At 39.5% G+C, this 25,987-nt stretch overlaps 1 protein-coding gene across 18 annotated transcripts in view; it reads right to left on the bottom strand.

Annotated features, from left to right (window-relative positions):
• Positions 1-25,987, bottom strand: part of DLG2 (discs large MAGUK scaffold protein 2) — a 1,033,288-nt gene that overhangs the window by 554,593 nt on the left and 452,708 nt on the right. For all 18 annotated transcript variants that reach the window (XM_068930581.1, XM_068930580.1, XM_068930592.1 and 15 more), the window contains one exon: positions 1,675-1,836. In XM_068930581.1, the coding sequence (XP_068786682.1) occupies positions 1,675-1,836 (162 nt within the window). The remainder of the gene's footprint in view (positions 1-1,674; positions 1,837-25,987) is intronic.

The raw sequence follows: 25,987 nt of genomic DNA on the forward strand, positions 1-25,987 counted from the left end.
GAGCTTGTAGGATAAATTCATTTCCATGTGGAAATATTGCATAGCTCCTCTCCTTGCTGCACTTCAGAAAACTGTATGTACTTTCTCCTATCATAGTAGGAATTTGGACTGTGAGCCATTTAAGGCAACTGCAGAAGTCTGGAGATACTCTTTTTCCTCATCTCACCTCACAACAATAAATCTTTTGCCATTGTTGCTTGGATCACCTTGGATCCTGCAGCCTTACTTGGAAGTCTCCATCTGTGAAGCAAAATATCATCTGTTTCTGACTTTCATGAATAAGAAGCACCACTATCATTGTGACACTTAAAGGAGCCCTAGAGTAGAGGGGATATATGGCTTCCAGGCAAGAAGCTGTTTTATCTGTGGCTTTGCCCTCCGGTTACACTGAGGCCACAAGCAGGCAAACCCTTCCAAATAAACTAAGCTGATCTACTTCAGCGTGAGAAGTGCATCACTGTTTATTACTGGTGGCTTCTGCAGTAGGTAGGTAGGTGACCTGGAAAGCTGCCAAAATATTAAAAGACAAGCTGCATACAAACTACACAAACTAACATCAAGAACAGAGGACAAAGATTAACTCATGTGGCTAATCCATGAAGGTTCAATGAGCACCAGCTGCATTCACATCAATTTTTAATAATAAACATTTTCTTTCACTTGTTACTACACTGCGATCACTGTACTAGGCAGGCAAAGCACATTTCACAACCTTTGAGCACCAGAAGAAGCAAAGCACATCTGCCTTATATGCTGCTTAGATAAGTGCCTGAACAAATCCTTTATCCAGAACATCATCACCTCAACTAATGTTATTCTCCTTTCTTTCTCTTCCTAGACCTAGCAGAAAATGACAACTAATAGGAAAATCATCATGCTCATCAATCCATCCGTGTTGCTTTCATTGGAAAAGTTTTAGAAACATCTTCAAATTATTGCAGTCTTGGTAAAGAGCAAATGCAATTTTCAGAAACTGAATTCTTTTTAGTTAATATACAGGTTCACTGTAGAGCTAAACATTTTTTGTGCAGCCAGCTATACCAGAGGTCACCAGACACACACACACACACACACACATACATAAACCCTTTATATTTTTAAATAATTGCCTTAGTTGACACAGTGATGTGTCTACATCACTGTAAATCATGACAAAAATCATAGAAAACAGTAAAGGCTCAGGTAGTAAAGATGTGAATAGTGGTAAAAGCATTCCCTTTTCATAACACATCTTATGACTTTGCTGTAGCTCTTTGAAGGATGCCAAAGACAGGATTGCATTAGAGGTTACAATTGCAATACTTTTTTTTTTTTTTTTTTCAATTTGTGAACAAAAGATAGTCAAGACAAGCAGAAATATTCCATTCCAAAATCATGGCAATATTGAGGACAAGAACCTGTACTACTCCTTTCTAAATATACAGAAAAAGGGCTCATTTGGCAGTAATAACTTTTACTCAAGCTGTCACATCTCAATACAAAGCTGTGCCAACTGAACTATCATCTATTACACTACAGCAAATCTTAAACACCCAACACAAAACAATCAAACTGCACTGATACCTTTCAAAAAACCAGCTTGTTTGTTCCTACAACAAGTAAGGTTTCCAACGGCTTTCACGTTACGCGATTCCTCCATTTGAGGATCAAAGCCACAGTGAATATCAATCCTACCTTCAAAGGTGAAATGTGCGACTGTAAGACATATCCGTGGACGTTCTCTATTTGAGACAAGTTCTTCTCTGACACATGAACGAGCTCAGGGCCTCTCACTTCGTGGGTTAATCGAGGCAAAGTATGATCATGTGGAGCATCCTCATCTTGATAGCGATATTTCTAGGGGAAAAAGATAAGAATAGCAAATAAGCTTTAGGAAAACAATGCACATATATGAACGTAAATATGATATATCATATTTACGTATCATTTTTACGTATTTTATATGTAATGTCTATAAGACATTAGACAATATAACTCTTGAATTTCCTAATCTGTGCTGGAGAGAATATCTCATTCTGGTTTTAACATTTCATCAAAGAGAGAAAGCGTTAGTGTTATATCACACTGATAAATAAAACGTTTACCTTCAGATAGATATCTCAGATGACAGTCTGGCAAGGCCTAATACTGCAAAAAGGCATGTTGCTCTGTTGAGCTGTAGCGTCAGTTCGTATTTCCCATCCTCATATCCTCTGCACTTTTGCTGCCTTTCTCCCCACAATATTTGAGTCATTTTCCATTCAGCACAGGCTTCTCCGTTGTTGGAGTACCGGTGTACAAACTGCCATAGAGCCATGGGCAAATGGAAACTTACCATCCAGTAACAACTTTTCCCCTTACCCTGCTGCAATATTTCTAGACTAAGAATTAGGAGATAAGTATTGTAACTCCCCACTCCACAAAGAAGTAACATAAGAAACAGATGAGGTAAACAACTTGTCCAAGGTCCAAAAAGACGCTGGTAGCAACAAGGAATAATAACTGTAACCGTAAAAATAGAAACCAGGCCTGTCCTTTAGCCAGAGGACCTGCATTCTTCTTCAGAAGTCTAGATCACATTTATTTCAGTTGTCTGGTCAAGGGGAGGGCAGAGACCTACAGATGTTCTCTTCTCTAGCGTACGCAGAGGTTAAATCAAGGGTTAAGAAGCTTCTGAAAACAAGATACTACATACAAGCTCACAAACTCAATGCTTTTTTGAGGGAGAAGACTATAAAATGGATAGCATGTGAGAGATGTAAATTCACATTATTTAACATAATGCAGGAGGATGTTCTGACATTATAGCCGTGAGCATTGCATGAAGAGCAGGACGGAATATAAATTAGAAAGAGGACTGATAAATCTTTGGCACAAAGAGAGGGGTATATCGTAATACAGCAAATGTTTTCAGCTGAAAGCTCTATGCTAAAATATTAATGAGCAAAATTAAAGATTAAAGAAGAAAGTCCAGATGTGGAACTCTTTTGCAGTACTAGATGGTCAAATAAGAAAACCAAAAAATCTTAAAGTTCAGGAATGTTCACAAAGATATTACAAAGAATATTTCTCTACTTCTCCCACATTCAATTTTAAGCACCAAGCTCAGCAGTGTTATTCCATTTACACATCCTTCTAAAGGAAATTGTCCCAGTTTAATCCTACCTTGATTCTGATGTATGAGAATGGTTCAGTTTTTGTCAATTATCTTTAGAATAAACATATGACATGATTTATTCTCTTTTTCCTTTATGGGATATGCGTGCAACCCTTCACATATTCACTTTCCAGATAACATAATTAACAAATCTATAAAATGACAGGCACCAGACAAGTATTATTTGGGCAAGAAGCCATCCATCTAATAGATGGTATTCTAACCAATGTCACATTAAAGGCTTGGCACACAAATCACTTAAGCCTCAGGCAATCAATTATTTTTTGAATCCAATGAGTACTCTTTCAAAAAAGATGACTACTTATAGACATCCTATCTAAAGAGAGCAATTTACTAAGACATGATTTTGAGAAATAGCAGCAGAATAGCAGAGTAATTCAATCTCTCTGTATAATGGTAAAGATGAAAATGTCCAGCAACAGCTGTCCAAAGAGACAAGACAGCAGTGCCAGAAGCCATAATGAGCTTTGGCCTGATTATTTAGGAAGCTTTATAGAGCCAGAAGCAGCATAAGGTGGCAGAACGTCTCTTTACGTCCATTGGTAAGTCCTTTTGCCCATCACAGCACTGCAATGTAGCCATTGCATAAATGAGAGGCAAGGCCCAGAGTAAATTGGCTTACCCTGGGCCCTATGATGCTGAAAGGCTAAACACTTTTGTGGCTCTCCACCATAGACTTTCCTATGGAAGCCTATATTTTATAATTAAAATGGATGGTCCGATAACTGCACATTCCCATGAAAAATTAGGTAATATTCAGGGCTTTTGTGCCCTAATGAGAGAATCTACAGAACAGTTTTCCCCTGTTCCATTTCCCTTTATCTTCCTCTCACCTCAAGCCCAGCCTTCTCATTTCATTCTTCACCAAATATGAGTCTAGAGCATTTCTAGGTGAATCCTATTTCATGCTTGCCTCATGCCTCATGTGTTCATAGCACCAAACTCATTGATTTTCCTACATCTCTCCTCCCACAGCATCTCCTGATTGAAATGCTTTCAGCTGTTCACTCTAAGCCGAAGCAGCTTGACAAAGCAAAAAGCTAGGGATAAGGAAAGTTTCGGAGAACGGAAGGCAGAATTGAGACTCCTGCAAGAATGCCTCGTTCCTCTCCGTCACTCTGTCCTAATGGGGCCCAGCAAATATCACTGAAATTACCCAGTTCCCTAGAAACCAGCATTTTATCTAAGGGTTAATTCAAATTTCTGGAAGTAAAAGCATGATTGCAGGAAATGCTACTCTTCATTTGACAAAAGAACAGGTGGATGTCTTATGATAATTAAATTACAAATCAGTGCCTGCTGCTGACAGGGTATTGTACGCTGCCAGCTAGCATCAGATATTTAAAATCCTCTGTAATTACCTATAATGGGGGACTGGAGTGTGCTGCTGTGAATTTTTAATATGAACGTGCCTTTTTATACCAGTTCATTCTCTCTACAATGTAAGATTATTACAGCACCACTGCTCCTCACAACATACTGTCTAATGGGACACTTTTAAGGCTGTGTTTGCCAAAGAGCTGTCAGTTAAACAGGACTGAAGATAGCAGAGGGTAATGGTCAAAAGCCTTAAATGCTCAAAGGTGAACAACGCCAGCTCTTAAGAAAAAAAAAAAAAAAAAAGGAAGACATCTGCTCAGTAGCAAGTTACAATAGCTGAGCAACAGCACCTTCATGGAAATACTGCAGTTCTCACAACTTCTTACAACCTACTTTTTTGGACCGAAAAGAATTGGCTTTTGCAAAAGTCTTCAGTATTTTCTGCAGTTACCATCATTTTGCTATGCATAAAATGCAAATACAACATTTTGTTTCAGATTAGCTCAAACTGATCTGTGTCCTAAGCTGCTGAATGTAGTCCTGCTGGGGTTGTCCTTCAAGGGCGTATGTCCCTGTTTTTCTCTACATTGCGCTTTCACTGGACCACACTACAAAACATGACACATTACTTTTGCTTGCAAGAGGAAGGCGGCAGAAGGAGGGAGCAGAGTGTATTAGAGGAGTCATGTGGTTCTGTAATATCCTGTGAAATGTCAGTAGCCGGTGAATCCTGGTCTAGAGAGGATCTCGAAGGAGCCCCAGGAAGAAGGCACCTTGGTATGTGCAAGAGACCCAGAATAACAAATCAAGCTAAAAATGTGATGTTTCTTTTCAGTCAGCTGAAGCTACATTTTAGACACAGCTGACAGAGCGGGGAAAAAAAGTATCACAGCATACTATGAGATGGTAATTTATTCACCCATGAACAGATCCTGCCCCCGATCCTGTAGTACTCTCTTTGGTCAGCATAATATGTTATGGCAAAGGAAACGTTAGCTATGCTACTCATTTTAACTCTCAGGTATCATCATTTCAAGTCTTGAATGCCATTCCAATATTACAGTCCTTCTCAGGAGGGGCCAGACTCCTGCATGTTAGAAGCTGCACAGGTCTTCATATAACCCACATAACTTAGAGACCACGAGGAAAGGAATTTCTGCTGAAACTATCCTGCACAAAACAACTCCTGACAGATGCTATTGTCCCATTGCAGTCTGGAGCTGGAGGACACATGCAATTGGGTTACGGAGCTACCTGCTTCTTACCCCTTGCTCACTTGCCTTTTCCCGCAACCCAGGTGTGAGCCAGGTTGCAGCTCCCACCCACAGCAGTCCCCCTGCTAGTCATTTGCTGTAACCTCAACATGGGAGCTACCTTTGAACAAATCAAGGTTCAGCCCCCTTCTGCATGATAATAGGTCCAGAATTGAATGCACTGGATTTATTCACAGTTATAGTTAAAAGCTAAAAACACTGATGTAGGAGTTGGTCCCTCTACACAAAAGTTTAATCTGTGAAGTCTCATTACAGTTTAAAAAAATATTAGCTCCACATTGTCTCACTTTTATGTTTTCAGTGGTCTCCAATATGTTGAATTTTACTGGCACCACTCCCAAAAACAGCACATTTCAATGTCATACAGATGAGTATCTTGAGAAAACAAACTTTACAATTTGCACACACAAGTCCTTGGGCAGTCATCCAATCATGAGTAGAAATAATGTTACTCATCCAGCTGATTGCAAATGAGCAACACAGCTTGAATTCTGAATATTTGCAATCAATCTATAGAGTCAAAAGAGAAAAAATACTCTTGTCATTATATAAAATGGAAGAAATCAGAATCTGCTTGCCAAGATTGTGGAAGCAGATTAAGAAGCTTAAATCATTGAATAATTATACTTATTGTGAACGACTTGCTCTTTTGCTTATCAAGTATTTTTCTAACAAGCTTGTCACTGTATCACAGCAACACCTTTCATCCAAGAAGCCTAAAGAGCTTTACAAGTGGCAGTCAAGTCTTTTCCTGTTGAAAAAAGTATGTGCATCATTTAAAGGGGGATAAAATTAGGCACAGAAATACAATAGCGCTCAAGGTCACAAATAGAATCAATTAATTAAGCAGTAATAGAACTCATGAGATTTTTCCAGTCTGGTCTTCTAAGTCCAAGACCTAATGGGGCTACAGTGATGATTAAAAAAAAAAAAAAAACAGTTACATGTTGCCCCACTGCCATTGTAATCTTCTTTTATTTTTTCCTTTTTTTTTCACAAAGGTCCCAGGAGACAGTAAACTTTCTAAGGTGAGGGTTTAGGCTTTTATCTATGTCAATGTAATAGCTAGCAGCACTTTATGTAATTTCTATGGTGTATTTCTAAGAAAGAAATAGTGGTTTTGTAGAAGACAAGAGGTGGTTTCCCATAAGAACCAAATTATTTTACAGAAGGGATGCTATCAGCACTGAATACTGAGGACTTGCACAGTTTCTGTATTCAGTATAACAAGAAGCTCCCCTTTTCAGGAAGGAAACAACAACAACAACAAAACAAACAAATAAAAAAGGCCAAATATATGATTTGTTCTCTCAATTCATTAAAATAAGCAGCTATTTGCCCAGTGTAGGGAACATATGTTCTTTTTTTTTTTTCAATGTAAGTACTACACAGTGGAACAAATATGTTTTACAGTATGCTCCTCATCTGTTTCTTGAAACTCTGAATTATTTTGTTATCATGAAGAAGAAAGGATGGGTATTAGCCAAAATACCTCTCCCTTTACATTAGTTGGACGTAGTTGCAGCTGTAGCTCACAAGATGGCACAATAACCATCGGATTAAAGCTATTCTCACATCCAACTATGAAGTGTTTCAGGAAAAAAAAAAAAGGCTATGAAATATCATAAAACTTCAGGTAATTTTTATTTTGAACTGGCCTGGTGCAACATTAAAAATTGGCCGCAGTCTTTTAAAATGAGCGCATTTAAACAGGGTATGAGAGTGCACAAAGCAGCTGGAGAAAATGTAACAATTCATATGCGCATCAAATACTATAAGCGTGTAGGAACCTATTGATTTTTCCAGGGTTTAGCATGAGCAAAACCGCTACGTATCGACAAGATTGAGGCGAGCCCAGAATGCTGCATTCCTCAAGGAATTCTAAGTCCTAATTAAAACCGCCTGCATGCAAATATGTACCATGAGATATTCAGCTCCATATGCTGCCTCACATTTTGGACCTGTTAACAGCATCGGTTTATCTCTCTGAAGGTTGCTACTTGCTTTCCAATAATTTGAAATAGATTTTTTTTTAACTTGAAGCACCAGTATAAAAAAAGACACTCTGAGAGGGTGGCTTTGCTAGTATTAAATGGTGAATGTGACTACAGACTATAAAAACCCATTACTGCTCAAAAAATTAGTCCAGCTAATACTCTTTATCTAAGTGGAGCAAAGGAAAGACGTGGGAGAAGCCATACAATCCACCAGCATCAGGCTGTAGCTCTCTCTCCCTCCTTTCTTCCGGCAATAACTTCAGCTGTATATCCCGTTCCACAGTTTTCAACTCTTCCCCTCAAAATATTTTTTTAGTGATACTTTTAGTGTTCCCATAATCACTAGAGCAATGTTTACGCTTCATTATCTCCCTGCTTCATGCTCCTTTCCCCTATAGCTCCCCACGCAGCCCTGTATGCCTCGTGTCTCGCTCCCATTCCCTGATCCCTCTGTCTCTCTGTTCGGCTGCAATACGCCAGCTTGCGCACCATGCCTCACAAATTCTCCTTTTTCCACCCCATAGACTCAACTGAAACACTGCCTCTGGCCCAGGGTGACTGTACAGGTTACTACCGAGCATTTAGAGAGATGGAGCTGGCAAACGCCAGTTTCCCTGCCAATGGGCCTGCAGTGTGAATGCAGCATAGCAAAGTGAGAACCCAGTTTTATAGTAGAAGATTACAAAGTAATTGTGCAATGTAATACACAAATAATTTACGGCAGTTGTCCCAAATAAAAGATACCGACAAACAAACAAAATCAGAGAACTTGCCCCTCATTTGTTATCTATTCCAAAAATACAGATCTTAATTTTGTCCAGCACATGATACAACTGGCCATTACCAGTGGATTCCCTGCTTAATTGAGTTGATGCAAAACTTAGAACAGTGCCTACTGCTAGTGACTTTTTCACCGTTATCCAGATATGGCAAAAAAAAAAAAAAAATGCCAGTGATCAGTTTTAGTTACTTTTGTATGTATGCATTTACTTATTTAAAGTAACTGGCTATAACTATGTGTTTTATTTATATTATTTCCTAACACCTTTTTGAGCATCTTTCAATAGGTTATATAGCACCTGCTAAATTATTTTGGACAGGAACAAAGATTATATCCAAACTCCATTTCTTACCTCTCACTGACCTTGAGTAGATACAGTTGTGGCGGGCCTTTTGGCCACTGACCAATTTCACAGTTTTAATTCAGGACACTGTCTAGCTATATTAGGTTCTGCTGGTGGTCCATGTGGAGATATCCTAAACTAAAGGGGAGCTGTGGGGCTGTGCTAACCACGCTTCCCCAAAAGCTCCCACTGAAGGGGTCTCTAGGTATGCAGGTGCTGCCTCTAGTGCTGCAGCCTCTCCCACGATGTCCAGGAGTTCACCTCCTGCACATGTCCCCATGCCCATGTAGCTCACGTACCCTCTGGGCACAGTAGTTCTTCCTGATAGCACTGCTAGCGTAGGTAGTTCTACACCTCCTGCATCCATCTTCCCCGTGCCGCCCTTTTTTCCATCATGCTCCCTTACTGTGCTCACCATGAGGCTATAAGTTAAACTGGATCACTCCTTCATCAAGAGTAGGTCTTTCTACAAGTTTGTTTGAACCTGAATTATACAGTCTTGGAGGTCACAGCCCCAAAAGTAGTGGAGGAGGCAACACAATAGCAGGAATGAGCATCCAAGGGGGAGCAGAGAAATTTCCTGAGCTAGCATTGCTACTATAGAAAAGATATGTGAAAATAATAGCCTTGAATCCTCTCCCATTCTCCCTTGCACACCAACAAAATCCATTACAGGGAGCTTTACATGCCAACACAAAGATAAGCCAAGGGATATAAACTATGTATTGGCAAATCCAAGGAACACTGACTTGACATTTCCCAAAGAGAGAGCAAGAATACAGAGATCATTACACCAGGGACTGAAGCGAATGGGAGTGAAGGCCAAAACTCAAGTGGTAAAAATAGAAAACGGCAGGCAGAGGCTTGAGGAACTAGGGTCTAAAACCCTTAAAACATTCTCTTTTCCCAAACTTGGAACTGCAACCAGTATTCCACTGCCTGAATTACTGTGGTGTTCAAAAATACCTGTGATACCTGTAGGGCAAGTGTTTGACTCACATCCCTCCAGGGTTAGTTTGCATACTAATAGCTGCTCCTAGTATTTGCGAGGCAAGAGACAGAGGTCGGTGATTCTGAAGATGCTGGCTCTGCCCCATAGTAGGTTGTACAGAATTTCCAGCCAAGGCTACGGAGAGACAAAACACTTATCTTTTCACACGTTCCTACCTCCCAGCCTTCTTGAGCATAGATGTCCCAGTTTCCTAGCCATTGCTTTTTGCACAGTCCTATGTCTAAATAGAAAATCTAGGAGGAAAACTGGACCCTGTTTTTGTTAGATTAAGACTCAGTATGTTTAAAAAAAAAAGACAAATATGCAGAGCTAAGTACTCAGAAGTCAAGAAAGTATTATTTCCTCATGAACTCTATCACAGAATCACGGAACAGTTTGATTTGTCAAAGACCTATGGAGATGATCTAGTCTAACCATCCTTTTCAAGCATGGTCACTTAGAGCAGGTTGCCCATGACTGTGTCCAGTTAAGTTTTGAATATCTCCTAGGATGAAGAGTCCACAAGCTCGTTGGGCAACCTATTCCAGTGTTCAACCACCTTTACAGCGAAGAAGTGTTTTCTTCTGTTCAAGTGGAATTTCCTATATTTCAATTTGTGCCCATTGCTTCTTGTCCTATCATTGGGCACCACTGAGAAGAGTCTGGACCCATATTCTTAACACCCTCCCTTCATATATTTATACACATTGATAAGATTCCCCATGACCACCTTCTTCTCTGGGCTGAACAGTCCCAGCTCTCTCAGCCTCTCCTCATAGGAGAGATGCTCCAATCCCTTAATCATTTTTTGTGTCCCTCCTATTTGCTCTGCAGGCAGGACAGTTCCCTGGGAATTAATTTTGTATTGAAGAACACAGAATTGTGTCCTCTGTGGGATTCCCGTACCATTTCTTACAGAAATTGGAGGATTCCGCCCAAAGGCTACAGAAGGAAAAAAAATGCTCTCAGGCTAAGACAGTCGAACGCTATATTGGATAGCTGTTTCTATACTAGCTTTTGCCGCAGAAATCTCACGGAATGCTAGTCAATCCACTTAAAGCAAACTTTCCACAGTTGTGGAAATGAGATATTCCTCACTTTTAAGCCCCTGTCAGACATAGATTTTCACAGAAGCACTAAGCATCAGCAACTTTAGATGACATCAAGGGGAGCTGGACTTTGCAAAGATAAAAATGTCATGTAATCCTCTGTGCTCCAGGAAGCCAGTCTAAGGTGGAATTGATATCAGCTGCCATTAGCCACCTTAAACTTCTGGCATAAGCTTGTCAGCTGCATCCCTCACTAATCAGTGGAACACTACATTATTATATATATGTATTTACCAAAGAACTGCTCACTGAAGGTAATTTTTTCTCTCCTCTTTTTCTTAGATTGAAAATAATTTAGTACTTAGGCAGTCTGAATGAGATGAATTTAATTCTTGATGTTGCAAGCTGGACACAAGAATTAGCAGACTTATTTGATCTTAATGATTTTGTCTAATGAGTAAAAGTCCTGATCATTCAGGGATATTGTGAAAATAAATTCATTAATGATTATTAGATACTTCGATACTATGGTCAATATAATAGGACAATCAATAGAAAAATAATTCTGTAATCGGAACACAGTTTGACCTGTAAGCATTAAATAATGTGTGGAGCCATATGTTGAACATGAAATGCCATATAAATAGCCCATCCACATCACTGAATGAAGCAAAGGGCCTGTGAAAACTGTAAAATTAAAAATGTATTTGAGTTATATTATAGTATTATCTTACAATATATGGCCACAAAGGGACCGAAATAAAATTGCTTACACCATCTTAATTCTTGCATTTCCTAAATCTAAGTGCTTGACTTTCTAACTCCAGCATCCTTTAACTGTTCTCTGAATGCAATATATGCACATATAAAAAACTCATAAACTTTAATGGAATTCCTGCTTCTTATACTGTGAAGAAGGTATAGAGATAAAAATGAATTTTTCACTGTTTATAGAAAACTAGCTCTTCGTAAATACAAATATAAATGTTCTATGTGCAAATAATCTGCCTGTTGGCGCTCTGATGAACCCAGACCATTATCTGAGAAGATAACATTCTTTTCGTACTGAACCAACCTTTGTCTGTGCTGGAAAACCTATTACAGATCTCAAATATGTACATTTCCTATATTTTTATCTAGCCCCTCTCTTAAAGGCTATGAATTTTTACTGACAAAAAGAAGGATTTAATACATTTTAGCTAGGTGTTCAACAGACAAGGAAAGCACATTTATGTCAGGTAAATTTGCATGTGCTTGACACCCATAAGAGTCGACATCAACATTTCTGAGGCATGGCACTTAGTGAAAAGGCAGCTTTGGTCCTTTGGGTCTTAATCCTCCTACAGTCTTGTGGTACAGCATAATTGTGACAAAGTAATCTGCATCTGCAGATACTTTAATGAAGCCTGGTTATGGCACAAGCAAAGCGACCATCAGAATAACCAGAATACTGAGAAACATGAAGCCAGTGTAGAAGCGAGAGACTGTTTGCTTTACTGAGGCTGTCACCAAAAGGAGCATTTCCATTCTTCCACCTGCCCACAACCTGCCTGGTTCCTGGATGTGAACTCTAAGGAGTTTAGGGTCCCAGGGGAATTTGGTTCAGCTCACTGATCTGGTGGCAACATATCCTGGGTCAGGAACTGGACAGGAAGAGAGTATCTCAGTAAGCAGCAACCTGTGGGTACGCTGAATTTTGTATAATGGGAAAATCTTCTAGTTGAAGTCCTCTGAACCTGTGGAGGAAATGGATGCAAGTCCACCACTTCTTGGGCCATACTTTACATACAATGAAAAGGATGGAGCAGCATATCACCATCTCTACTAATTCTATTTAAAAATAAACTAATAATGGTGCTTCAGGTGCATTTTCTGAAAGGGCAAGCAAGTCTGCCAGCACAGCTTTCCTTAGTTTTTCAAGTCCCGTAGTGCTTACATCAGACCTAGGCACTGAACTGATCATGGCTGGTAGAATAACAAGCACCAAGCAGAACTGCAGGACAAAAAGAAATATATACATGGATTTCAGGCACCTTTTGTATAGACTATCAGTGGATACTAAAGTTTACCTGTGTCCTCTTTGGACAGCTAATCATTGCACATTTGAACTTAAATAGGAAAATCAGTTAGCAATTACATTGCTGGATGGAGAAAATGATTCTCTGTTGGGACTGTTGTTATTTTTGGATTCTCATTCCATATTCTTGTTGGAAGAATAGGTGCATTTTTTATTTTCAAATGGCGTGGAACATTCAAGTTTTAAATAAGCCAACTGAGCTGTTAGTCTCCGACAACATAAACTAGAGTTCATGTCTAAATAATCTGGCACTTGTTTTATACCATGTTATAGTGTATATCTGGCAGGATTAGTAATGTTTGAAAAGTTCTTTACAGCTAAAAAATGCTGTAAAAATTCTAATTTGTGTTATGTGGCAAAGAACACGCTTGTGGGCATCAGGTGATGATTAAGATTGAAATTTACTACCAGTCCACTAGATTTTCTTGAAAAGCAGTATTCTACTTGTCTTCACTGCTGTGTTACATGATAAAAAGCTCATCTCCACAAACACAAAGGAGCCCAGATAGACAATGGCGGGTGGAGGAATCCGAATACTACCCTGCCCCAGCTACCCCCAGGCCCATCACATGAGAGCCATCAGATCAGCCGTTAAGAGCTCATCACCACAAGCACAGAGCACAGAGGTACAGTGGCAGGCAGCAGAACCGAAATTACTGACTCAGAGGAAGGGACACTCTGTCCTGGCTCCTCCCAGGGCTGTCCCAGGAGACCACCAGCCCTGTGGTCCAGGTGTGAAACCCAGCAATCTGAGTCACCAGGGATGGCTGGCCAAGGGCGCTGCGCATGGAGAGGGGTTACTGCTTAAGGGTATGGGACATATTGTAGGATGCAGGGGAAGAACATTTTGGGATTGCACGAGACTTATTATGGGATGTTTAGAGAAGGTTTAGGGGAAGGACCAAAAGTGGAGAAAAGGAGGGATCAAGGTGATTTTGGGAGAAGCAGAAATTCCTTTCTGTCTGTTTTCTGGGCTGAAGGACTCTCTGTTCTGTGAGCGTGGGTGTGCGGAGGTCTGAGTGCCCACAGCCCACAGGCCTTGGGTCCCGTGTGCCCGGTGCTAGCAACTGGAGAGACCAGAGTGAGAGAAATTAAGTGCCGGTGGCTGGTGTGGGACCACGGGTCAGAGGGACCGTGTATCCGCGGTATCAGCGACCGAAGCGAGTGAGGGTCTGTGAGGGAGTGTGCGACCAGCTTGCGAGCATCAAGCCAGACTGGCCAGCAAGTAGCTGCAGTAACCTGGGAGCCAAGTGTGGTGGTGGTGGGGGGGGTGTCCATGGGTGAGGCCACAGGGACAGTTGGCTACCAGAGGGCCTGGGGCAGGCCCATGTAACTACCAGGGAGAGCATGGGGTCTGTACATTGTGTGTGTGTGTGTGTGTGTGTGTGTTAAAGGCGTCTGCACCAGCAGTAGGAGCAGGGCTGTGGGCCTTAGGGGCTCATATGCCCAGGTACCACTAACTGGGAGCCTGGGGGTCCAAGGACAGCTACTGGGTGGACTGAGTGTCTCAGCCCAGCTGCTGGAGGGGGCCACATTGCACAAATGTGTACATATACATACATCAGTGTATAAATACACACACACACACACACACAAACACATATATATATGTGTGAGAGAGAGAGAGAGATATCTGTCTCACTAACAGACCTTCTCATCAGCTAGCAAGGGGAACAGGATGAAGCCATTGGTGCTGCTCGTGTGAATGCTGAGTCTGCCAGTCCCTGTTGATCTGTGTGCCTGGCTGTGTACATACATATATATGTACACTGTATGTGTGTGCTGGTGTGGGTGCCTACTGGAAACACACTCTCAGCCTTGCTACTGGTTGGACCTGGGGACACAGAGCTGCCGTCGCCTCACCCCATCGGGCTATGGGGTTCGGCCGCCTTACCTACCATTAAGCTCTTCTGAAGTCACACCTCTTCTGAGAGTTTTGGCCTGAGTCTTCTATTGCATACAACTGTGGCTGGCTATCTTTGTGCTGAGTTATACAGCATTTTGCTCTTTTCTTCTTGATGAAGTTTTTTTCACAGTTTTTATTGTTGCAGAAAGCAACGGAAGGCAAAGGGGAGGGCTGAATGGTGGAGAAGTTAGCAAAGTTATCTCTGAAGCAAAAAACCCATCCCTTCCTTGCAGGCTGACCTCAACAACATTCAAAGCCATCCTTCTCTGCAATAGGCTAGCTTAATTAAAAGGTTAATTCATTACCACATTCACTAAGAATCTTTATCTGAAGAAGCACAGATCTTATAACAACTTTTTAAATTTTCTTATGCTTTCAGCTAAGTAAGCAAATGTCTTGTATAAAGTATCACGAAGAAGTCATAAAATATGAATTCTTTAGGTCTTAAAAACCAGCTTTCAGGAAGACTGCAAAAATGACTACCAGCTGAATAACAATGTCATGATACACTTTCTGTTGTTCTTAATTATTAGAAAATGAGGACAAAGCAAAACCTATCCTAGTTAAAATTAGATTCAGCCCAGTTCATGAGGCAATCATGAGGCACTGTTAACTTTGAAATGAAAGACATTATTACAAAGCGATACCCCAAACAAAACACAAAGACAATCCCAGCAAATAGCTCGGTCTAGACCCAGCAGTTTTATTATTAGAGAGTGTTTTTTCAAGTCCCGATCCAACAAATGGATTGATTGATTATATAAATTAATATTTTCTGGGACTATATACAAACAGTGGGCCAAATCCTCAGCTCTGCAAAATCTATCTGGGAATATATTTAGAGCTATGTGATTATTCATTTTTCCTTCTTTTTTAGTACTTGACTAAGCGCTAGAGGGATAGGCAAAAGTTATATCGTCTGTACATTTTCTGATGCAGTAGCGATGTAAACTCCCCCAAATAAGTGTTCTTTTGTAGAAACCATGCCTATTTCTTTGCATAAGCACCTCTTTTCCAAGAGCAGGTGATTCACTCTCCATTTTCTGTTAATCCTCAGTTTCTTGGATAATAACGCCAACAAGGAAAAACAATTTATTGAGACTAGGGCTGTGATTTTCTGCTGGGGCTGGGGGAAGCTCCTTGGGAAGCAAACTGAGAGATACAGCTCATTTTCATCTTGACAATGAGAAAGCGAGTATGACTTTAGCTTCTTGTTGACCTTTGCTGCAGTTGGATCACGATCTAAAAGTCAGTGGCTATATATATGACATTATTCACATCAAACTATCCTTATGTATGGGGGGGGGACATATTATACTATTTATAAAACTTCTCCGCATGAGCCAAGTTCTGCAAACATTAATCACAGTTGTGTGAATGAGTCTATCCTTGCACCTCTCGGAGTGATTCACCCCATCTCTAGTGCTTCAGAAGGGGTGGACTGCCCTTTAACAGTGCCTAACAGTACTTTAACAGTGCTTTCCACCCAAAAGCTAAGACTTTGGCATTGAAGTGCTGGATCCTCTGGCATTCAAGCTCTGAGATAAGCAGTGGACGCGTACTCCTCCTTGGATAGCTCATTTGTTTTTCAGTGCAGTGATTAGGCATTTCATACTAATTGCTACGTGACGAAGCCAAAGTGAAAACTACCCATCTGAAAAATTTCCATAACTTGTGAAAATACATCTGTATTTTTTAAACTTGATGATCTCCAAGTGGTGTTAAATTAGCCTGGTTCTTCTCAGATCCCTCGGGAAGGAGTGCACCATCTAATTTCCCTTGCTACTATGCAAACTATTAGCCCGAGCGTTGAACATAGTGTCAGTCAAATCCCAGTTGCCAGTAATACTTTCGCCCTATACTTCTATGTTCTCATAGATACATTTCAACTTTACTAGCTTATTAAAATTGTAGCCTTATTAACTTTATTAACTATCAAAATAATGATTAAGAGGTGTGGCAGACAATGTTTTGAAGAGTTTCTTTTGCAGATGATTAACTGATCTTATGAGATGCGCTCTAGTTGTCTGAAGAAACGTAGGATGATATCTCACTTTTGCACTGACTGTTCCCATTTTTTCTAGTACTACAATAGTGAAATAGTTAGAAACATAGGATCTTAACACTTTCTTTTCTTGCACTTTTCAACAAAGAAAAGTGTCATGGAACTACTGGTAAATTTTTGTCCTTCATTTTTTATTTTACTTTTTAAAAAATAAAATTCAAAAGAAATTTACCCCTCTTATAAAGCTTGATGAATCAGACCCTAAGAATACATGACATCAAGAGGTCAGTGCCTATGCTCAGAGCAACTGAAGTACTTTTTTGGAACCATGTTCTATATTCCAAATGAAGTGCATTTAATTGTTGTACCAAAATTTCTCGAGTATTTTAATTATCTCCCTTATTGTGTGAAAACTTGCGGTCCCTGAGTTCCTCCGATCTCACTAGCTTTCACACATCAGCGCTGCTCATTCGCAAATGTTCAGTGCTCACCTGGAGGCAGGCCAGATGTCTGCTTTTTCCAAGTTCCTTGTGTACTTTCTGACAAATCGCTGCACACTATCAGAGTTGACCTGCTTAGGAAGTAATTTGAACACCTGCACTTTAGATGTATATTGCCAAACTCTGCTAGCTAGTGTCATATGCAAAAGTGGCTAATCAGGTATTCTGGACCCATTCTGTTCCCTATTCTGGCTTCAGAACACTTCATATTTCTCTGAAGTGCTTTTATGTAAAATATCACTGACTCTGGAAGAGACTATATATATAGCAAGTATTTACAGTTCTGCACAAAAAAACATGGAACCAGTTTCTATATACTATGAATCTAAAGTTGTAAAAGGTGACATTGGGAGGCTGCTTTTTTCAACTGATTTTAAAATCAGATAAAGGGTAGCCATTTCTTTCAAGACATGAATACTTGGGTATTCACTAGAAGATGGGTTTTCATCTGACATTTGTATCCTGCCCTGTATTTGTTTATATTTATATCTTTCTTCTCTATCTTAGTTATATCAGAAATCCATATTTGGTCTTCATTAGTGGCATGTGGAATTTAGATTACTTGTTATCAGTAGGAAAATGTAGTCAGGAAACTCCCAAAAGACTCCCAAGAGAAGAGGATGAAAACCAGAAGATATCCCAAGTGGCATTACTGCTAATCTCTGTATTTATTTATACCACTACCCACAGGGGGTTCGCATGAAATTCTGCTATTTCAAAAGCTACTTAAGCTGCTTTCATAGCAAATCAAGTGAAGAATTTTCTTGAAAAAAACTGGTTAAAGAAAATCAACATATCAATCAACTGCTTACTTCAACCAGAGTGCTTGTTTTTTAAAATATATTACAAATTATCACAGCATGCAAAACAAAACTAAAAGGAAAATTTGAAATAAAATACTTTGTTCGCTAATGTGCTTTTAATTATTGTTTTGAATGCAATTACTGAAGATTGATATATTCCCATGAAAACATTTCCAAAAGTAAAAAGTTTTTCTCAGAACAGCTCCAACTAACTTAAAATAACATCAGATCACATAAGCAGCAAACATATATCCATATTCACAAACATTTCATTTTCTACTTATTGCATTCCACCAAGTAGGAGCTTGTTTTATAAAAATTTTCATCTATATTCCCTCTAATGTACTTGTTTTAGATTTCTGTATGGTAAAATTATAGAAAAAGGAAGCTTTGATAGGAGAATAATATTATTCATTAAATCAGAAGGGTGAGAAGGGAGAATAATATAATTTATTAGACCTTCTAATACAGATAAAAAAATGGGCAAACATTTGGGCACATAGCCTCTCGTGTTAAATTAAATTTGTTTCTATCGTTAGACATTTCTGAACTAAGTATCTGTCAGTTAAGTCCCACAGGCAGAATTACAAGTAAAACAAAAAACCAAAGGACTTCATGTATGATGTTAAATCTTATACTTTAGTGTATAAACTTGAGGGGATTTGTAGATATCCTACAAGTGCGTTTGCCTATTGTATAGTTTCTTGAACCTCTCTCTGATGCAACTGCTACCAGCCACCACCTATTGTAAACTGTAGTCTAATCTCTTACACAATCATCTCTTGTATTTCCATCTCTCAAAAGGATTTTAAGTTGGGGGCCAAACTATTTCAAAGTTAGTTAAGCCACCTCGTACTCATGAGATGGAGAAATTCAACACACAGAGCGGATTTTAAGAATCACTCTCTTTATTTAGCTTTATCATTTGGCTTTATCACTTTCAGTGAAATTTGCTTTGCAAAATTTGACAAGTCTAAGGTGAGATGCACGGCTTAACAATTAAGGGCTTGCTTTTACCCCTTTTTGTCAGATGCTTTGCAAAAGCCATCATAGTGACAATTAATTTAAATAACATGAAATATTCAGTGTACCCAATTCCCTCTCCCTGTAATAAATGGCCATTTTAGCTAAGGACTAATAACACAAATGACAAGCTGAATACTGATGGGAGAACTTTTCCTCTGGATGAGCAGATACCACTAAATGCAGAACTTTCCTTTGCAGAAAATATGTTCTTAATTTCCTGTGGTTCATTAGAAAAATCCTAAGAGTGCTCTGTCTGGCAAGCATACCCATTCATGATCAACTTCATCTGAATGAAGGATCACTCCTAATGGAGGCAGCTTTTCTGGGCTTTCATCTCTGTCCATTTCACTAATGGGTTATATGACTCTCTCACCTCGCTCCAGTCCTGCAGCCCTACCTGGGACACCTACAAGAGGTGCAAAAGTCTCCAGGAGGGACCAGTCCTTGGCAGGGAGCAGGGAGCTGCCATGCAGCTCTGCCCCTGCCACATGAGGAGAGGAGGAAGGAAGACTTTTGTGGCATCCGTCAGGAGCACAGACTCAGCTCACTGAGTAGTTCAGGGAGAAGACCATCAAACATCAAGCAAAAGAAGGGCCAGAAATTTCACACACACGCCTGTATGCTTGCACACATTTTCCAGTGGCCAAAGGGAGTTCAGAAATGAAAAGACGGATAACACCCACGTCTCTTTTATCCAACACAATCTTGAAAACAACTCATGATCAGGGGGCTAGGTGCAGAAACACGCAACTCTTGGGAATGCCAACATAAAAAAGCACAAACTCTGCGGAGGATGGGGAGCTGCGGAAGGAAAGCAAGGGTTTGAAGAATTGAAATATGTCAAAACTGCACGTAGACAGAGGAACAAAAGAGGGAAATCAGACTAGTAACACTGAAAATGCCTTTGGCTGCCAACAGTAAGAAGTGGGGAGATAGATATAAAAAAAGATCATTGATGGGAGCTGACAAGATCAGAGAGGTCCCTGAGCAGTGTATATAATACTGGCAAAATAGCAAGAATAAGAGAATCTTTTTTTAAGGGAATGCTATGGCTATGAGTTACAGAACTATGATATAAGGTTTAAAACAGAACTGTTGTCAGAGCATATGTGCACACAAATATATAGGTGCAACAGGATAGAAAATAAGCACAGCTGTTAGTCTCAACATGCACTGAAACACCTGTACCTACATCATTAATACACAGCATAAAAAAGGCTCTAAATTGGTGTTAGTAAATTTATCTTACTGAATTTGAAACGAAAAGTCATTGGGAATGTCAGCTGCAATTTTTCTGTCTTTCTTGGCACTTCATAATCTCTTAGGCAGAGAAAAGACTACACTGTCACAGCAAAAAAAAATGTCGTCAAGACATTTTAAGTGTTCTTTATAGGAAAGAAGAATGCCGTTAGTTCAAATGTTAAAGCACAGAATATCTAGTTTATTCAAAAGCTTCCTACTGAGTGAGTGCTGAGTGGGATCATAATGACCAAATGCATTTATTTTATTCATAAAGAAATATATTTCAATTTGCAGTGAAAAATTCCCTAATCAAAACCTCAGATACTTCAGTGACAAGACAGAGAATTACTGAGAGAATAAATTCTGACAATTCAGTAAACAGAGTTCTTTTCGTGAAATAAGATACTGTAAGCAAAATTTACCTTTATCTATCTTTATCAGAGACAGACCTACACCCACACCTACATTTCCTAATAGACATTTCCGTTATTTTAAGTGGCATTTATTGAAAATTTTCTCTGGGACACTGCAATGTAAATGGGACTGGCAGGTCTGTAGAAATCATAACCAGCAACAGGACAAGCACTCTTCTTACCTGCCGCGCAATGGTAAGGAATTTGTTTAGCAGGAAAATCAGCTTCACCAAACTAACTGTTTTTGCTCACAGAAATTATTTCTACAAACTAGGATCTTACTTCTGTCCATCACCTTGGTTTAGGTATTCATGTTTTCCAAGATGAGAAGAATAGATAGTACAAACAGGCGAGTCTGGATAATTCAGTAATAGTCAGTAATATACACACATTTGCACTCAATATGCTTGTACTTACTAGACTATGTAAGCCTAGGAACAAGCACAAGGCCTATGTAGGAACTTGCTTTCCATAAACTAAATTTTAGTCATAATTTTCTACATGTTATCTTTATCTCCCATGCTGAATATATTCCAAAACATGAAAAAGAAGAGAAATAGGACCCTTCCCTCCGAAAGCAAAGTTATAAGGAGGCCACAAGTCCCCAAGTTATAAGGAGGCCACAAGTCCCCAGATAAGCTTCCTCTGAGAATCCTATTCTTCTCTACCATCCTTCAGTTTTCCTCTCACTATCCCCAGATAACAAGTATATTTTCCAATATATTCTGCAGGATGAAAAATCTTGCAAAGTGAAAGGGAAGATCCAAATTAACAGCCCCTAGAGAGTCCTGCAAAGCCCCTCAGCTGTATGAGGTCCTATACCAGGCTGGCTTAGACACTACATATCATTGCAAATGTTATTATCCAGAAAACCTGTGGCAATGCAAGGGTTTGAAACCAGGTCTCCAGATCATATACTAATGCTCTGATTACAGACAATTCTTCTCAGGATCATGGAGGGGAGAACTAAGGCCTCTAGTGGTCGAAATCTTGATGCTTTTCCCAATGATTCAGCCCAAGCCATTAAAGATATGCACGGATGTAGTCACACTCTTTCTTTTAAGGGGATAAAAGAAAGCAATAAAATAAATAGAAGATATTACAATGAAGAGTTCTTGACATTTCAGTTTTCAATGCCGGGCCCGTGCACTCCAGTGAATATATCAGGATAGTATCTTTGCATGCAAAGCAGAGGGCAACCACTACGCAACTTTGCAGTCCATGCAATAGGGAACTGGCAAGGTGATATTCCAAAAAAAAAAAAAAAAAAAGATTTCATCACCATCTCCAGACAAAATGCAGCTGGACATTTTACGTTCTGGTCAATGATTTCCTTTTCTTCAAGGTCTATTTACACTCAAGTTTGACAGGGCTTTTACTGGGAATATAATCACTGCCACTATGCTGGAATTTAGAATGAGAACAAGGACATTATTAGTAATGGGAACATGGGTGGGTTGCAGTTTACCTCAAGCAAAATAGTGAAAAAGAAGTCAGAGAAACTGCATTTGAAGCCTGTAGAAATAATTCAACTCCACAATGAAATATTTTTCATAGTAATACATAATACTATGCTATAGGCAATAGAAAACATAGCTTCATCAGCAAAAAGCACCAGGTAAAATAGGGCTTTAAGAAATAGCCAGCAGGACCTTCTGCGTATCACTTCCTTTACGCCAAAGGAAATATGCGTGCAGAGGGTCCATCAAATTCCTTTATAGTCATGACCTATAATATTTTAGGCCCCAAAAGACCTATGGAGTTGGTAAGAATAGAGAAATGGGGAGGGTGAAGCAGCATTCTGTACAGCAAAATGGAATTGCTAAAAGATGGGGAGGAGGACGATTTCCTTGCAGGTGAGGCATGCAGGGAGACCTCTCCCCCGAGCTCTGCAAGGAGCCACTTCTCCTTGGCGCCATGTTCTTGCTCCTACAGGCCACAAGTTTTTCCCATCTTGCTGCACTCTCCTGTCAGCACAAAATGACTAGAAAACACCTACCAGTTGTTTCAAAGGCCTTAAAATGCCCATTGCTTCCTAACAGTAGGAATTTGTCATTTGAGCACGCCACTGGGATGTTATTAGGAAGCTTAGCTACGCGTAGGTGGGCAGTAGAGGTTTTCCACAAGGCAGCCACAGGGCTAATGACAGAGATTGTGTTCCTGGACATTCCCAAGATTGCTCTCTAAAAGCAGGATAAAAATAACCAACTATTTGCCCCTTCATGTAGGCTTACAAACAGCTTATAATTTTGAAAGCTATTACTAAGTCTGTGAAAACAATGTATTTCGACCGCATGCAAACGTGCTGTGTGATGAGGGAAGGAGGGACTGTTTGAATTAGGTTTCGCTCATGATTTTTCAAGAAGCTAATTTTTTTTTTTTGATGTTATTGGCTTAAAATCAATTCTCAGCAGGTGAAACCTAATACTCTTAACTTGCCAAACATATGTTAAAAAAAGAATAAAGAATGAAAGACAGCAATAGCAAAATTTTCATTAACTTGAATCTGATTCTCATTTACGCAAAGGCTGATATACCGCATACTAGCTGTGCATAGACATTTTTTACTGGATGCAAATATGCAGTTATATCTTCAGCCAGCTTAGCAGCCCTTTATGGTGGGAAAACTGGGTAAAACAGTCTCAATGCAAATAAGAATCAGGTCAACTATAAAATAAATCAGGATGAAAGCTCTGTTTTCTGAAATGGGTTCCTAAATCACTTCCCGCAGAGCTAAGTGTACACTGCAACAGTTTTGTTTCTCACAGCTGACTCTGCAAGATACATGAAGCTTTGCATTGTTAGTCAGCTTTCTTATATTTTACTAGATATAAAAAGCAGCTGGAAAACACTTCCAGATACCTGAAGTTGATAATCTCTACAGGATCAACAACCTCTCCTCACTGCTATTTGAAGAACCACAGCATACACCGATACTCTCTCAGGTTATCAGTAATAATGTTTGAAGCACCAGATCGTGACGTTTAGAAATGCAGCACCGAGATGACAGTGGACAACAGCTTTTGGTTCTGCGATTCCCGTGAAAACCCTGCGAGCTGGGCTGAACGGTGCAGCTCGAACGAGCCAGCCTCAGACGAACAGCTACTCCAGGCTGAACCCAGTTCTGTCAACTCTTATGATCTTTGGTGTTGCTACTGAAGAGGCAGCTAAGGGATTCAGGTCATTACTGGTAAAACCCGAGTTAATAAATTAACTACACTACTACTATAGTAACAGATTATCGTATTTTTTAAAGCTCTCACGTGATGTTCTCATCACCTCAGTTAAAAGGGCTTTATTTTAGAGGTCAGTCTCGTTAGCTGATTTTGTCAGGGAAAATAAACATATGATAAACTAAGTGGCCTGTGCTCACCAAGAAGCCAAAAGCAGAGCTAGGAAGAGACCACTGTTTTCTCAAGTGGTAATCAAAAGCTTTACCCACCCACCCGCAGTGACACCTTACAAATGTCAGTTTTCACTAATAAGAAAAGATGTTGACCTTTTTATTCTCGTAAGGCCAGCTTCAAAATGTGAATTTAAAATGCTCAGAAGACAAACTTACCTTTTTCCCCTAATGTTTTTAAGTCAGCTATTTTATTTTCTTTGGATACAACAAGTGTTTTCGGTGCTCAGAGTTAGAAATTCTATACACGATACTTTCCAGTTTGGAAAGGAACGAAAGAAGGAAATTAAAAGTTTTCCACTGAATACAGTTTGAATAAAAATTATCCAGGAGCATGTTTTAGAATGTAGAATGGAACATATATCAACAAAATGGAACATATATCGACATACTGAAAACCTTAGTAGAATTAAGTAAATCATAATAAGAAATTAAAGTTAAAAATTAATGTGATCATTTCCCAAGGAAAAAGGTAATTATCAAAAAAGGTAATTAAAATGGGCATTTTCTGTGAAATGCTCTAGTCTCAACGAAATTCAGAGCATATTTGAATAACAAAGCTTTTGCTGCTCAGCACTGATTAAGATTTCGAACAACATAGTTACATTTGCATTGTCGTTTGCAAGAAAAAGTGACTTGTTCTTAACATGCTAGTTTTTCTATACTCTGGCAAATCTGACCATTTTCGCTTAGCCTATGATCACTAGTAAACCAGGGACCTAATTTTTATAACGATGTACTGCTGAACATACTATTCCTCTTTCAGATCAAAAGAACGTCAGGCACTTCTGAAACTACCTAAAATCCATTCAGACCAATGGAAGGACTTTCATTTCTTTCAGCTTTTATCCAGACTTCACATCTTATTTGAAAGATTGGACCCCTATATCATAAGCATAGAACAAACAGTCCTACTGGACTCGCTCTGTTACAATGCTAAAATGAAGGGCACTGGTACACATAGTATCTTTTTTACCTTTTAAATAGTGATGCTAGAGATATGCAGTCAACAGGGGCTTTAAATATTAGTCCTGGGGAAATGTCTTGCAAAATCTGAACTTGGATGCATTCAGATAGATACAAAAGTTTTGTGAACACGTCACAACTATTCAACACTACTCCCTACAGATAGACAAGCAGCTCAGCGACTCAGACCGTATCTTCAAAGCCTCTATTGAACTGGGTCCGCTTCAATGAGAAAATAGTTTAAAATGCTAAGGCAAAGGTCATGGGCAAAATCCCAGGGCACTTCTGCCACAACAGGGTTGTCCGTCACAAGACGAAAATGGATTTGTGCAATGGTTTCCTTGAATGAAGGGTGCTGGTCGGACATTGAACTATATAAAATATAAAATCTATAAAAACTAGGCTATCAGACCTAGGGTCTATTTCAATCTATGCCGCGCTGAGCTCTTTGATAATGCAAAACATATAGTCCAGCAAACAGAAATAAACATTTTTACGGTAGCTAAAAAGCCACATGCATGACCCCCCTTCAAGAGAGAAAAGCAAGAATCACATATTTGGTAGCCCTAAAGGAAAAGAGAAAAGACATAGTTCTTTTATATATGCAAAACTTTGCTGAAACAAGGAATCACAAGCTCATTTTTCTTATCCTTTGACTTACGCTCTAAGAATGTGCTAGATTTGCCTTTAATTAAAAGCGGACACTTTTCTACTTCATCCTACATAAATTATTC

Source organism: Struthio camelus, chromosome 1 (assembly GCF_040807025.1).
Source record: "Struthio camelus isolate bStrCam1 chromosome 1, bStrCam1.hap1, whole genome shotgun sequence".
Classification (NCBI taxonomy): Eukaryota; Metazoa; Chordata; class Aves; order Struthioniformes; family Struthionidae; genus Struthio; species Struthio camelus.